Here is a 13,682-nt window from a genome sequence, read left to right as displayed (position 1 = left end):
ATGCACACAGAAGCCTTCGCCACTAGGAATGAGCAGGGGTGGGCAGCAACCCCCCTCGCCCCTCCGTGAGCAATGCCAGAGGGAACGCAGGCAGCCCACCTTCCCAGCCCAGCAGGCACTGGGGCCCACGGACACTGGGAAGCAGCTGCCAGCTCCAATGCCAGAACGAGAGGAACGGAGAGACTTAAAGTATAGAGAGTACACTGAGAGGGTATTTTCTTCTTCAAATATGCATGGAAAAGACACACATCACGAACTTTGAAAGGAATAGGAACGGCATTTTACAGATTGCACAATAGCATTTTATCCCAATTTGTCACCACACTAAGGAGCTGTCTGATCTATTTCCTATACTCCGACTTCCTGGAGGTCAGCTGCCTCAGTCCTTTTCGTGCAGCACTTCAATGACACATAGCAAGCCAAAGGTCCAAGTGTAGAAATCACTCACAGATCACTGTATTCTCCAGGAATGTAAGAAGAGGCAGTCAGAAATGGACAAGGTAGACATTTGGGCTAGCAGGGTATTTGGTGTGTTTTGTGCCTTAAAGTTCTTTCTTTTCTTCCACAAGAAGAAAAACAGATGAGCTGTTTTATAAGATAGCAAACCATTACCCTGTAAGGCCACAGCGAGTAATCCTGCTGTCTTATTCTCCCCGGTATCCCCACATGTCTCCTGGAACTATGTAGCAGCATCCATCTTTAACAGCCACGAGCTTCATTTTATTCTCTGTGCCTTATTTCAGGGAAAAAAGATGGTCTCCCCAGCAGGAAGAAATGAATATTCACTGAGCACCTATAAAGCGGTGCCATGCTGCCATGCAGGTGTGGCGCAGGAGAGAAGCTAAGCCTGCTGGGTGCAGTTCCTCACTCCCTGCCCTTTGCATTGCACAGAACCCACAGGTCTGCAAGCCCAGGGTCACACCTGGGGCCGGGAATCAGCCGAGAATTGATGACCTTCACACAGGAAGGCTGTGTTCACTGGCAAGGTCCCCCGACCTGAAAATAAATGGGTTCAAGGACCTGGCTCAAGTGGTAGAGTGCTCACTTTACATGTATGATACCCTGGATTCAATCCCCAGTACTGCAATCAACCAATAAACAAAACATAAGACAACAGAACATAAAAATAAACCCTGTAGTACTGTCAGATGAATTTAGTTGGTTTGAGTAGGGGGGAAGTCTTAAATTTCAGTTACAGAGATCGCAAAGAAACTTACAAGAATTTCTTCTTTTTCCTTTCTGTATTTGTGGAACAGACTGTTTGCCAAACTGCTGCCCCAGATTTCTAGTGCATACATGTGTCTGTGTGCATGCATGCATGCAATTTTTTTAGACCATGCAATTTGTTGTACCAGTACTGGGGCTTGAACTCAGGTCTCACTCTTCTCATTTGGCTTTTTCGCTCTCAGTTGGTCTTTTACCACTTGAGCCACAGCTCTATTTCAGCTTTTTATTGGTGGAGATAGGAGTCTCACAGACTTTTCTGCCCAGGCTGGCTTTGAACCTCGATCCTCAGCTCTCAGCCTCCTGAGTAGCTAGGATTACATGCACGAGCCACTGGCACCAGGTAACTGTGGAGAATTTAGATGGAAAATCCATCATCCCCACTGTATCTACTGAGAACCACACTGGATTTGCCACTCTGGAGTCCAGTATTAAAATATTGACTGTCCAATGTTTTAAGAATGATTAGCTTTGTGAAGAATGGAGCTTCTCCCTGGAGGTCAGACAGAAAAGCTACACAATGCAGTCATTTTTAAGAACTTTGATCCTTTTTAAATTCCACACATGGTAAGTTGTCGACTCCATTTTGAGACGGCTCCGGCTGGCTGAGGGCCGTAGGACATGCAGAGTAGAATGCCTATAATAAATTAAGAGGTCATTCAAGGAATCCTAGGCCCAACTCATACCACGAACAGAGGCGGGGTGTGCGGGGGTGGTGACTGAGAACCTTCTAGTCCTTTGCACGGCTGTACTTGCGGCCAGGGAGAGGCCCCAAGTAGGAGGGGCGAGGCTGCCCGGTCTCCCTCGTCACCCATGGCACTGCAATCCCACTGCAATCCAACGTGAGGGCATCTGGGGCTGCCATACAGAACTCCACGCCGCTCAGAGGACTGAGTGTCCGGTAACGAGCAGTGCTGGACAGAGCACAGCAGTTCCCAGGAAACCCACGCAGGATAGGGGAGAGGAAGACAATTTATAAAGAGATTGTAAGTATGGAGATTAAGTTTCAGAGCCTGTGCTCTGGAAACAAAATGGCCACCCAGGGTAACAGAAGCCAGGGCTGCCACGTCTTGGAGCAGTGCCTCTTGGAGAGTATCCGGTAGGCACGCGGTGAATCGGGCAGTCACCCTGGACCGCCTCAGCTGGGAGCCCAGCACCTAATCGGCCACCAGGAAGGGCCCTTCCCGGTCCCAGGAGACTGAGAAAACATACGGGTCTTGGAGTTTTCCTGATTCTTATGTAAATGATTCCTTTCATTAGTGCCAGAAGGCCATTTATGACATGACTTCAAATAAAATGCTTATTGCTAAGGAGGCAAAGCACAGCTGACTATTGCCTCCAACAGCACTGCAGCAGAACACAGCGTCTACATGGCAGGAAAGCTTAGAACTGGGAAGATCTGCACAGATGAACTCCCAGCGCAAACCCTTGGTGAGAGCCATGGTGCGTGCCAAGGACCTGCCCGTGCCCCAGGGACTCACGGCTGTCTGGTATGGGGAGTCGGTTCATCCACCCCAGTCCTCCCATCGCTGGGCTGGGCAGAACATGCTTCCCGCCTCCATCGCACATCAAGGCGTGCTTTGCAGTGCGGCCTTTCGCCATGTGTCTGCACCCTCCCCGGGCTCCCTGACCTGCCCCGGGCTCTGCTCTCGCTGAAGAACCAATGTGAACTCACACTGTTCACACCGTTCTCCCCGGCCAGCCACCCTCTGTAGTTCTATCAACGCAAGTCCAAGGCTAAGTAGCCTGGAGTTGAGATGATGCTTTGGCCTTGGGATGTTTTATTTTTAAGGTATTTTGTACACATCATCCCATCCATCCTTTACCTGACCCTAGAAAGCAAGCAGAAAAGGTATTTGTCCTGGAAATTACTGACTTAGGAAGAAGATGGAGGCTCAGCAGTCACCTGGCTTTACCCAGTCCGAGAAGGGGCAGCCGTCCACCCCAGGACTCAGGTCTTCTGTTTGCTACACCAAGGGCCTTTGCACACCACCATGTTATTGTACGCTCTGACAAATGAAAGCACTTATTTTATTTTATTTGGGCAAAATAAAACCAAATGAAAATCATTTGTCTAATAATGAAGAGGGGAAAAATCCAGTTACATATTTTTGTGTGTAACTCAAATCAAATCATATATAAGCATTTTACCAATTACTGATCTAGTTGCTTAGCAACCCAGCTCCATATCACAGGGGGAAATGTCTTCATCTAGTGAGTTACGTCAGGGCCAGAATTAGGATGTGAAAGGTAGATTATTTGAAATAGCTTATCCCTTCATACAACCTGAGAGTATGTCCTTGCGTAGCAACAACCACACTACCACAACAACTACCCCACAACTACCACACAGCACTGTGGTGTACAAATACCACCACCTCCTGTATCTTTCTCCACACCCATGAAACGGATGCTGGGAGCACCTTAGAAGTCATCTCAGTACTCCCGGGAACTTGATCAACCAATCGATATTTATTAAATGACAACAATATAGCAGAGAACTATGCAAGCCACAGGCTACAAATAGAGTTCACGTTGTCTTGGAGTCGCTCAGCTACTGCTCTATACTAAACAGTCAGCTCCTGAACTGCAGAGATGAGAAGAACCCACACTCCCCAGTGCTACTGAGAACTTCATCCTGGCTGCAGAGCAGCGGAGATAAAGACAAGCTGGGAGAAGCCTGGGGACGCACAGCACACAAGCCACTGCCGGCCGAGGGGCTTCTCATCAGGCAGGCCCCAAGCCATGCCGGGCCATGTGAGCCGACAGGCGCCCGAAGCAACAAGAGGCATAAGAAGCAGATTCTGAGAAGCATTGCTGTTGTTAATCCATGTCGGTCTCCACTTTGTCATGGCCAGATGAAAATACGGCCAAAGGCACAGATAATGGGTGGAAAAGGAATCTGTTCCTAAACTAATTTTTTTGCCTAAAACCTGTTCAAGGCTAAAGCCAGGCACGGATGGCAGTGTGTTTTGAGCCATACTCCTTGGGTGGAAATTGACACAGTCACATGCCCTGATAAAGCAGAAAGTGTTTAATGAAAGAATTAGCCGCCGGCACAGGCAACTCTGCAGGGACACAAAGCACGAGCCTGTTATGTCCTGGCTGTGGATATTTGGGTTTTGGAAACACCAAATGAACACCCATTGGTGGCAAAGCAGATGCCTTGCTGAGGGCTTCTGAATCCCAGGCTCCAAGGGAGGGGGTCCCCTGCCTCTGCCAGGTGCCTGGGGGACCAGGCCACTGAGGGTGGGGACGCTGCAGCAATGCATGCCGGGACTGGAGCGTCCTAAGAACAATCCGTCGGCTTGTCTGGTGGGTGTGGGTGTAGGGGGAGAGGAAGCCAGCCCTGCTTGGCCATCTGTTGTCTCTGCCCGCCTCTGTCCACACACAGCAGGTCCTACACGCTGAGCAGATCCACATGACTTCCTCTGATACGTCACCTGGCGGGGATGCTGGGGAAGCAGCTTCCCAGTGGCTGGTGATGAGTTCTGGGGCCATGGGAGACATGGGGAACTGGTCTCTGATGAACTTGCTTTCATCCAGAACTGGACAAACTGGTGCCACATGGAGGCAGCCCGAGCCTGTGCAGATTTTCTATTAAGGTTGTCAACTCCTTCATGTCCAGTGAATTCAGTAAATAAGACCAAGTCCTGCTCAGACAGCAAGTTCCATTCGGGACCAAGAGGAAAACAGGATTGAAACTGGACCAGACCTGTTCTGGGGACCACACACTCACTTCAAGCCTCGGCAATCTTCTAGAGTTTAGCCACAACATTCCCTTTTTTTCTTTTTATCTTTATTGAAAAGGTGATGAGCAGGGGTTATAGTTACATTAGTGAGGTAATGAGTACATTCGTTTTCAAATACTGCTGCCCCATCGCTCATTTTTCCCTGCTTTCCCCTCCCCAGAACCTTCCCCCCAAGTTGTGTAATTCATTTCCAACATAGCGGCAGGTGAGTATCAATGCTCCATTAGTTCACCTTTGTCCGGCTCTTTCTGTGATTCCCTTTCCCTTTCACAGATCCAATAAACTTACATACAAGACAAAGACACAGAAAACTAAAAGAGAAAAAAAGAAATAACTGCATGCAGGACAGAGGAGAACCTCTTGTTTCCAATTCTTGGGGTTCATGTTGACATGCTTCATTATACATGGTCCTTTGCACTTAGCAATTGGGCAATCAAAATCCTCTGTTAAGAATATCATGGACATATTCTAGTTCTTATAAGTGAGGGAAACGATGCAACTTACTTTTTTGGGGGTCTGGTTTACTCACTCAATATGATTTTTTCCAAGTCTTTCCATTTCCTTAGAATGCGGCGATGTCATTCTTCCTGATGGAAGCACAGAATTCCATTGTGTATATTTACACTCCCACCAACAGTGCAGTAGGCTTCCCTTTTGGCCACATCCCTGCCAGCATCTGTTGTTACTACATTTCTTGATAATGGCCATTCTAACTGGAGTGAGGTGGAATCTCAATGGTGCTTTGATTTGCATTTCTTTTATGGCCAGAGAAGTTGAGCATTTCTTCAAGTGTCTATTGGCCATTCTCATTTTTTCTTCAGAGACGTCTCTCTTTAAGTCTTTAGCTCAGTTGTTAATGGGGTGGTTGTTTCTTTGAGGATTTGTTTGGGAGATTTAATTTTTTGAGCAGTAAGTATATTTTAAATATGAGGCTCTTGTCTTTTGTATGGCTAATGAAGATCTTCTCCCAGTTTGTGGGCTATTTATCTTGCTACTATGTCTTTTGCTGTGCAGATTGATGAATATCGATGCAAAACTTCTCAATAAAATTCTGGCCAATCAACCTCAACAACTCATCAAAAAATTATACACTATAATTAAACAGAATTCATCCCAGGGATGCAAAGCTGGTACAATATATGCAAGTCAATTAATGTAATTCAACACATCAATAGGCACAAGGACAAGAACCACATGATCATCTCCATAGATGCAGAAAAAGCATTTGACAAGATCCAATACTCCTTTATGATGAAAGCTATAGATGGAAAGCTCTATGATGAAACTAGGAATCCATGGAACATTCCTCAATATAATAAAGGCAGTATATGACAAGCCTACAGCCAGCATTAACCTTACTAGTGAAAAGTTAAAGCCATTTCCTCTAAAATCAGGAATGATACAAAGCTGTCCACTCTCTCCACTCCTATTCAAGATAGTATTAGAATGCCCAGCTAGAGCAATAAGGCTAGAGGCAAACATAAAGCACAAATTCAGTGCCCACGAACCTTCCCAGGCTGACTTCCCAGACGCTCCCTGCCTTCGGCTCTTTATGTTGCTGGCCCGACCCACCACCCCGTCTTGCTGACTACAGGGAAATTGGGGAGCTTCTTACCTCACCCCCCCAGTGACACCTGTGCACAGGGGCTTGGTACATAAATTATAGGAACTGTCCACGCCAGATTTGTGTAAGTGAAAAGCAACTTAAAAACCCATTCCCAAAGCCAAACATACAAAGTCAATTGGTTTTGCTGCCATCTTTCCTAAACAGGCGCCACGGAGCACTGGCAGACCTTGCTGAAGAGAACAGACGAGAACTCAACAGCACTGACACCACTGCTGTCCAAGAACACACGCTGAGGAAAAGCTCATCTACGCTAATGGAGACCATTCCTTGTGAAATGCCAGCACCTGGTTTTCTGCTGAGAAAAATTCCCCTATAAAAAACCTATGTCCACCCTCTACAACACAAGAACTGTCCAAGTAAAATTAAAATTCCTTAAGGAACTCTGCACATTCCAGAAAATTTGATTGCCAGAGTGTAATCACTCCAGCGTTGTCTTCATTACATCATGCTGCCTTTCTGGTTCAATCACCTGCACACAGGCTAATGCAATGTAAAAAGGAAGAATTGCCATAACCTACAACAAATCGATCACAGTACCTGCCTAAACACCAGGGTGTCCAGGCCCCACCAGCCAGCCCAGCCAGGCTGGGCTCACACTGGGAGAACTGTGGTAGCAGGCAAAGAAGTTCATGAGAAATCATCTCAACAGAGAATATCTGGGTGTGGTGGTGAGTGACTGTCATCCTAGTCATGGTGGGAAGCAGAAATAGGAGGATCCAGGCTGACCTAAGGAAAGAGCAAGATCCCACCTCTAGAAATAACAAGAGCAAAATGGGCTGGAGGCATAACCCAAGTGGTGGGGCACCAGTCTAGGAAGTGTGATACTTCAGTTCAAATCCCAGCACCAGCACGTGCACACACGTGCACACATGCCAAAGGTGGCCATTCATCCTTAGTTTCCGACATATTCATCTTCATTCTTTGTTTGGAAGAAAGCGATCTTGAAAAGCACAAGTAACCAAAAAGTAGATGGCTTATTTTTCATGCCTTTGTTCTGAAAGGAACAATGCTTTATTCTCATTCATCCTGTGTTCTGATGGTGCCAAATTAAAAATGAACATGAAATGACATGCTTTAGGTATAATTTGTTGCCTAAAGCAGCAAGTTGCTACCCAGGTGTGGTAGTTAGAACTGGGCAGTATTTGCAAAGGAAAAAAAAAAAAAAAAGCCAGCCTTTAATGTGTAACTCTTTGCTCAATACCTGTAGCTCTTACAGGGCAAAACTAATTAATTGTCAATGCTGGGTGATATGCTCTGTGGTTTGGGGGCTTCTTAGTTAATTAAATTTGAATGCAACAGTTTCATTTGCTAAAGCAAGTAATTTCTATTTCTCCTTCCAATACCAATATGTTTACTACAGCTGAGATCCAGACACATCATTAAGTTGTTTCAAAGGAGAATGGTGCGTACAGAGGTCAGCTCTGCCAGGGTATGGACCAGACACAGAAGCGGTGAGAATCTGCCCCTGATGCTGCAGGCCTGGACAGCCCCATATTCCAGACAGTTGTTTAGACTGCTGCCACCTTAGAAGCCCCTCTAGAGGCTGAGAAGTGGAAATTTCTACCCCCTCTCCCTCTAGCGAGATGGGTGCTTGGGAATGGAGCTTATACCGATGACTGCAAACTCCCACAAAGCCACACAGAACAATAATGTGCAGCACCACACAGAGGCCAGTTGGGGGGCTCTGGTCAGAAGAAAGCAGAAAGGATCTACAGACATCATGGCTATCAGAGCCACTGACAGGACATGCTACGTGCTCTTCCGTGAGTTCCTGTGAATTTGACAACCATGAGGCTGGGCAGGGGTGGGGGCTGTAATCAGCCCACAGGCTGCAGGTGTGTGTGTGTGTATGCGCGCACACGCATGTGTACACACACACACACACACACACATCTATGAGATACAGGTGGGGCCAGAGGAGCTAGAAAGAAAAACTAAGAATTTAAAAAGAGGAAAATAAAGCAGTGGGCTCTCTCGTGCGTTTCTCATTTTTCTAACTCAAGTTTCTACTTTGTTCTCCCTCATTACTTTCTTGTCCAGAAGAGGAGTTCCTAATCAGCACTTTTGTAAAGAACTATCAAATGGTTCAATGTGACCGTGAGGGGCATTATGGTGAAATAGCTTATAGGAAAAAGACATGATCAAAATGAAATGAAGGTTTATTTTAAATTTCCTGGTTAATGCTATAAAGAAATCTGGGCCATGTTAAATTGCACATTTACTAAGTGTTTACTTTAGCAAACATTGATAGATTAAAATGTACAATGCGTAACTCTTTTTATACTGTGGGTATTATCAATTACTAGTTAAATGACTCTTTTTTCTTCAAAATTTGAAGTGCAATTATACCATTATATATATATATATGTATATATATATATATAATTATACCTTTATACCAAGTGGAGAGAACCATCTCGACTTTATTAACATGTTAATTATAATTTTTTGGAAGTACTGAGGTTAGAACTCAGAACCTCAAGCCCGCTAGGCAGGTGCTCACCTTTTGAGCTACATCTCCAGCCCTGCTATCTCCTGGTTGTTTTGGAAATCAGTCTTCCCAAGCCACAATCTGCCAGTTTCAAGCTTCCCTCATGGTAGGAATCACAGGCCAAGCCCACCATACCCAACTTCATCCCCTTGAGATACAGTCTTGAAAACTTTTCTGCCCCAGCTGGCCTAGAACCATGATCCTCCCAATCCCAGCCTCCACATTGTAAGGATGGCAGGTGCAGGTGAAAGAACCCAGCTATGGGTTAAGTAAGAAAGAGTTTTATGCGCTTTCAGCCAGGGCTGACCTCAAACAACAATTCTCTTCATCTCAGCCTTCCAAGTTGCTAAGATGAACAGGTGTGAGTCATAGATATCCAGATCAATTTCTGACACTGAATCCTTGTCTAAGAATAAAACCACCAGGCCTGACAGTGTTGTGAAGGAAATCGCATCGATGTTCTGACAGAGCTTCTAGAAATGCATGTGTGTGTGTTGGGGGGGGGGGGGACCACTCATGTGCAACTGGACAGAACGTGATTAATGATATGTAAGCAATCAATCAATCAATCAACATCTTGTGTGGTCCTGCTTGTGTAAAACACATATGCTACTACAAACTGCTTGTGCATTTCTAATGGCTTTGATTATGACTTTTTTTTTTTAGTTTTGGTGTTTAGATTTAGGGCTTTGCATTTGCTGGCAGGAGCTCTACCACTTCAGCCGTGTTCCCAGCTTTCACTATTTTTCAAATAAGGTCTCTATTTTATGCCAAGGCCAGCCTGGACCCTGACTCTTCTGTTTAGTACAACACAGCTGGGATGGCAGACACGTGCCACCACACCCAGCGTTTTCACTGATTGAGATGGGGGGCTCATTAATTGTCTGCACAGGCTAGCCTCAAACCTTGAATTGCACCCCCCAATCTCACATGCTGAGTCGCTGGAATTACAAGTGTGAACCACTGTGCCTGGCTCAGTGTGCCATTTTCATACATGTACATAATGCACTTCAATCAGATTCACTCCCCGTTACTCTCTCTTGATTGCCTGTCTACTGCTCCCTTTTCTCCCCAAATGGTTCCCTTCTACTTTTTGATCTTTTGAGCTTTTATGAATTAACTCTTACTTCACATTGCTTTCTATAAGTGTCAGAGACATCTTATCTTGGTGACTTTCAGCTGAGGTTGGCGCAGGCACTCAGGTAGCTGTGCTGTCCAACCTCATCAAGTTGCTTGTGTCATTCAGGCCACTAACTCTCAGAAGTGACCCTGTGTTTGCCACAAAACTGTCTAAAAGTTGTCTCTTTTTCTTTTATACTAGCATTTGACTCCATAGATAACAGCCACTGCTTTTTCAAATACATGCTCTAGGTATAGCAAGAGTTTGCAAATGTGGAACAGAAACTGAGAAATGTTCCAACACTGCCGAGTGACCAAGAAAGACAGCAAGGCTCGCTCTGGACTAGGACAGCGGAGCCTCTGACCTTGAACAGAAGCAAAGGACAGTGGGTACCTTCAGCAGGGATGGAAGAAGGAAAGGTAAAGGAGTCCACACTATTTTGAGCAATTAAAAGTATAAAAGATCTCCCTTCATATTTGTATATTTTTTAATATAAAATTTTAGAATGCTAGGACTTTACCAAGTATTATATGCTAAATATACATAATGTGGTATGGCATTGTTTTTTAATATAAGTTAAAAACACACACCACTTCCATAGCTTATAAAAATTAAAGATCTCTTTACTTGTCATTTATGTATTTACTTATTCATTTTATTCTTTTTTGTCAGTTGTGGGGCTTGAACTCCAGGCCTGGTGCTGTCCCTCAGCTCTTCAGCTCAAGGCTAGCGCTCTACCACTTGGGCCACAGCACCACTTCCGGCTTTTTCTGCTTATGTGGTGCTGAGGAATCAAACCCAGGGCTTCATGCATGCAAGGCAAGCGCTCTACCACTGAGCCACCTTCCCAGGCCTTATTCATTTTAATCTATAGAGACTGAATATGTATATCTCTCTCTCTCTCTCTCTCTATATATATATATATACACACACACACACACATACATATTTATAACCAGAACTAGTTACATAGGTATCAGTCATATATGCATAAACGTATATACATATAAATACATTATATATGCATATACGTATATACATATGAATACATTATATACATATAAATAAATATGTGTATATACGCACTACATCCTATATATGTTCAGGGGAATCTTTCCTGTAAGCTTCTAGAAATAGGAGCCCTCTCAGAGGGCCTGTGCCTTATGCCTGCTAAGCTCTGGGTCAACTCTGGATTGCTACCAAAGCATCCACACTGTGGCTGCCTCTGTGCTGTTGGTGTTGGTGTTGGTTTCAGTCCCGGGCCTCTCGACTCTCGAGTTTTTATTACCCTGTTGGCTGGGAAGTTCTTTATAATAAAGAAAGGTCAGAAAAGGGGATATCTTAATTTGAACCAATAAACTGAGGTCATGGGTAATGTTAGGTCAGATACTGGGGAAGTTTCTGTCAGAGTTCTTGTTCTTCCCTGAAAACCAGCAGCTGACATGGAACTCTGCCAGCCCTGTGTCTGCAGACTGGGTGTACTGTGGACAATGGCTTACTGCTCTCTGGCAGTGTGTCCTCATACCACAATGGCCAGGGACGTGACAACTGATTGTCAATCACACCAAGACACCATAGGCTGTATAGGAAAGCCGGTACGCAAAACCAGCACATATGCAACACGAGGTCCAATACTAAGCAAACTCACACAGAGGGTGCACAACCTAGACAGTGTGTAGACAGAATTCTTTTCAATACTCCACTGGAGGTAAGTGGTCTGTGTTGGTCACGTTTCTCACAGCCCGGGTGTCCCAGGCCCACCCTGGTGTCCACCATGAGGCACACTGGCATCTTCCTCACAGGACTGAAAGTTTACAAGCTCAAGTTTACAAGCTATCTCCCTTTTCTACGTTTGTAGAAATGCAATTTTCCCCAAGCTTCCCGGTCCATAGTGAGCACTATACAAATACAGATGGACGGGTGGATGGACAGATGGATGGGAAAATACAGTTGGCTCAAAATCTGCCACCATGGAAGACTTAAAGTCTGGACGAGCGTCTTCCTGAGAGGCTTAAGCTGAGTCCTCCCCGCTGCCCCTCACAGGGGTGTCTAGAAATACAGGTCTGTGTGGAGGTGGTGTCTCCTCAGTGATGCGCAGCTCCAAAGCCCTGCAGGCCTTGGCCTAAGGATATATCTGGGAACTTTCCAAAACAAGCTTGTCACATTACATTAACAAGCACTTCATTTTCTGTGGGGAAGCTGATTGTTTGTGTTCTGTAGAGGGATGAAATAAAACTTTGTTTCTTGTGTTTTACAAACTGAAGCACAGTCCATCTTGTGAGAGTTCCCAGATCTTTTCCTCTCTGCCTTTCCGTCAAGTTCATGGAGGGAGAAGCCGGTGTCAGAGCTGGTACGCCGATGCTGCCTGTTCCGATGACAGTTCAGGAGGGCGAGAGCCAAGAATGAGATGTGGGATCGTAGATATGGCCAAGCACTGGGGGTGCAGGAACACAAGAATGGGGTGTGGGATCGTAGAAACGCACAAACACCGGGGGTGCAGGAACACAACAATGGGGTGTGGGATCTGTAGATACGCACAAATACCAGGGGTGCAGGAACACAAGAATGGGGTGTGGGATCTGTAGATACGCACAAATACCAGGGGTGCAGGAACACAAGAATGGGGTGTGGGATCTGTAGATACGCACAAACACTGGGGTGCAGGAACAAATAAATGGCTTTCTTCATAATGCCTATAATATTTTATTGTATGGGATTCTTCAGGATATTATGTGTGTGAAACAATTATAATCATTGTGTTCATTTTTCTCATCATTATGGGTCCAACATTTATTTTGCCAGGCCTTTGGAAAAGAATTTTCTTTTCTTGAGGTTTCTTATTGGGTTCTTTTTGAGTCAAAGGCTATAGATTCGTGCTTTGAAAGGGTGATTTAATTAGATGACTGGTATTTTTTCCCTTCTGTTTCTGATCTTAAAGTACTGCAAACTGCTTGCTGACAGACTGGCCGAGGGGCTCTTTTGTTCCTCCAGAGGGGGCTCCGCGTCCATGTCTCCCCGGCTTACTCCAGGCTGCCACAGCTCCAGGCATGGAAGAGACGCTTTTAGCAACTACATATACGTACACTGCATATCCGTACTGGCACCAGAATTGCATAGTATACAGGTCTTTCTCAGAATTATATTCTCAAGATGGAAGAAGTTAATGATATTCGCATACCTGAACAATACACTCTTATTAGATTATCAAGTTGTAACAACAGGTCAACAATTCAGTTCGAATGCTACTCTGAATTGCCCCAGAATAAAAACAGAAAAACACAGGGCAGCCAAGTACTTAATTTTACTTCACATTTTTTTTTCTCCATCAGAAGCCCAAAACTTCTCAAATAAAACAAATGTAAACATTGGAAGTCCAAGTTAATATTGTAAATGACCGATCCCAGGTCAGTGTTATCCATTTGGAAATCATAAAGTTTTCTATTTTGAACTGTATTAGCTCACTTTTTA

General features: G+C 45.1%; 1 protein-coding gene across 1 annotated transcript in view; it reads right to left on the bottom strand.

The window, feature by feature from the left end:
* The window catches only part of LOC122126728 (kinesin-like protein KIF26B), a 117,667-nt gene that overhangs the window by 74,735 nt on the left and 29,250 nt on the right, over positions 1-13,682 (bottom strand). Inside the window, exon 2 of the mRNA XM_042701191.1 lies at positions 1,977-2,138. Within this exon, the coding sequence (XP_042557125.1) occupies positions 1,977-2,138 (162 nt within the window). The remainder of the gene's footprint in view (positions 1-1,976; positions 2,139-13,682) is intronic.

Source organism: Dipodomys spectabilis, unplaced genomic scaffold (assembly GCF_019054845.1).
Source record: "Dipodomys spectabilis isolate Male_0828 unplaced genomic scaffold, ASM1905484v1 ptg000288l, whole genome shotgun sequence".
Lineage (NCBI taxonomy): Eukaryota > Metazoa > Chordata > Mammalia > Rodentia > Heteromyidae > Dipodomys > Dipodomys spectabilis.
The sequence above is the reverse complement of the archived record's forward strand: the minus strand, read 5'-3'. Positions and strand labels throughout refer to the sequence as shown.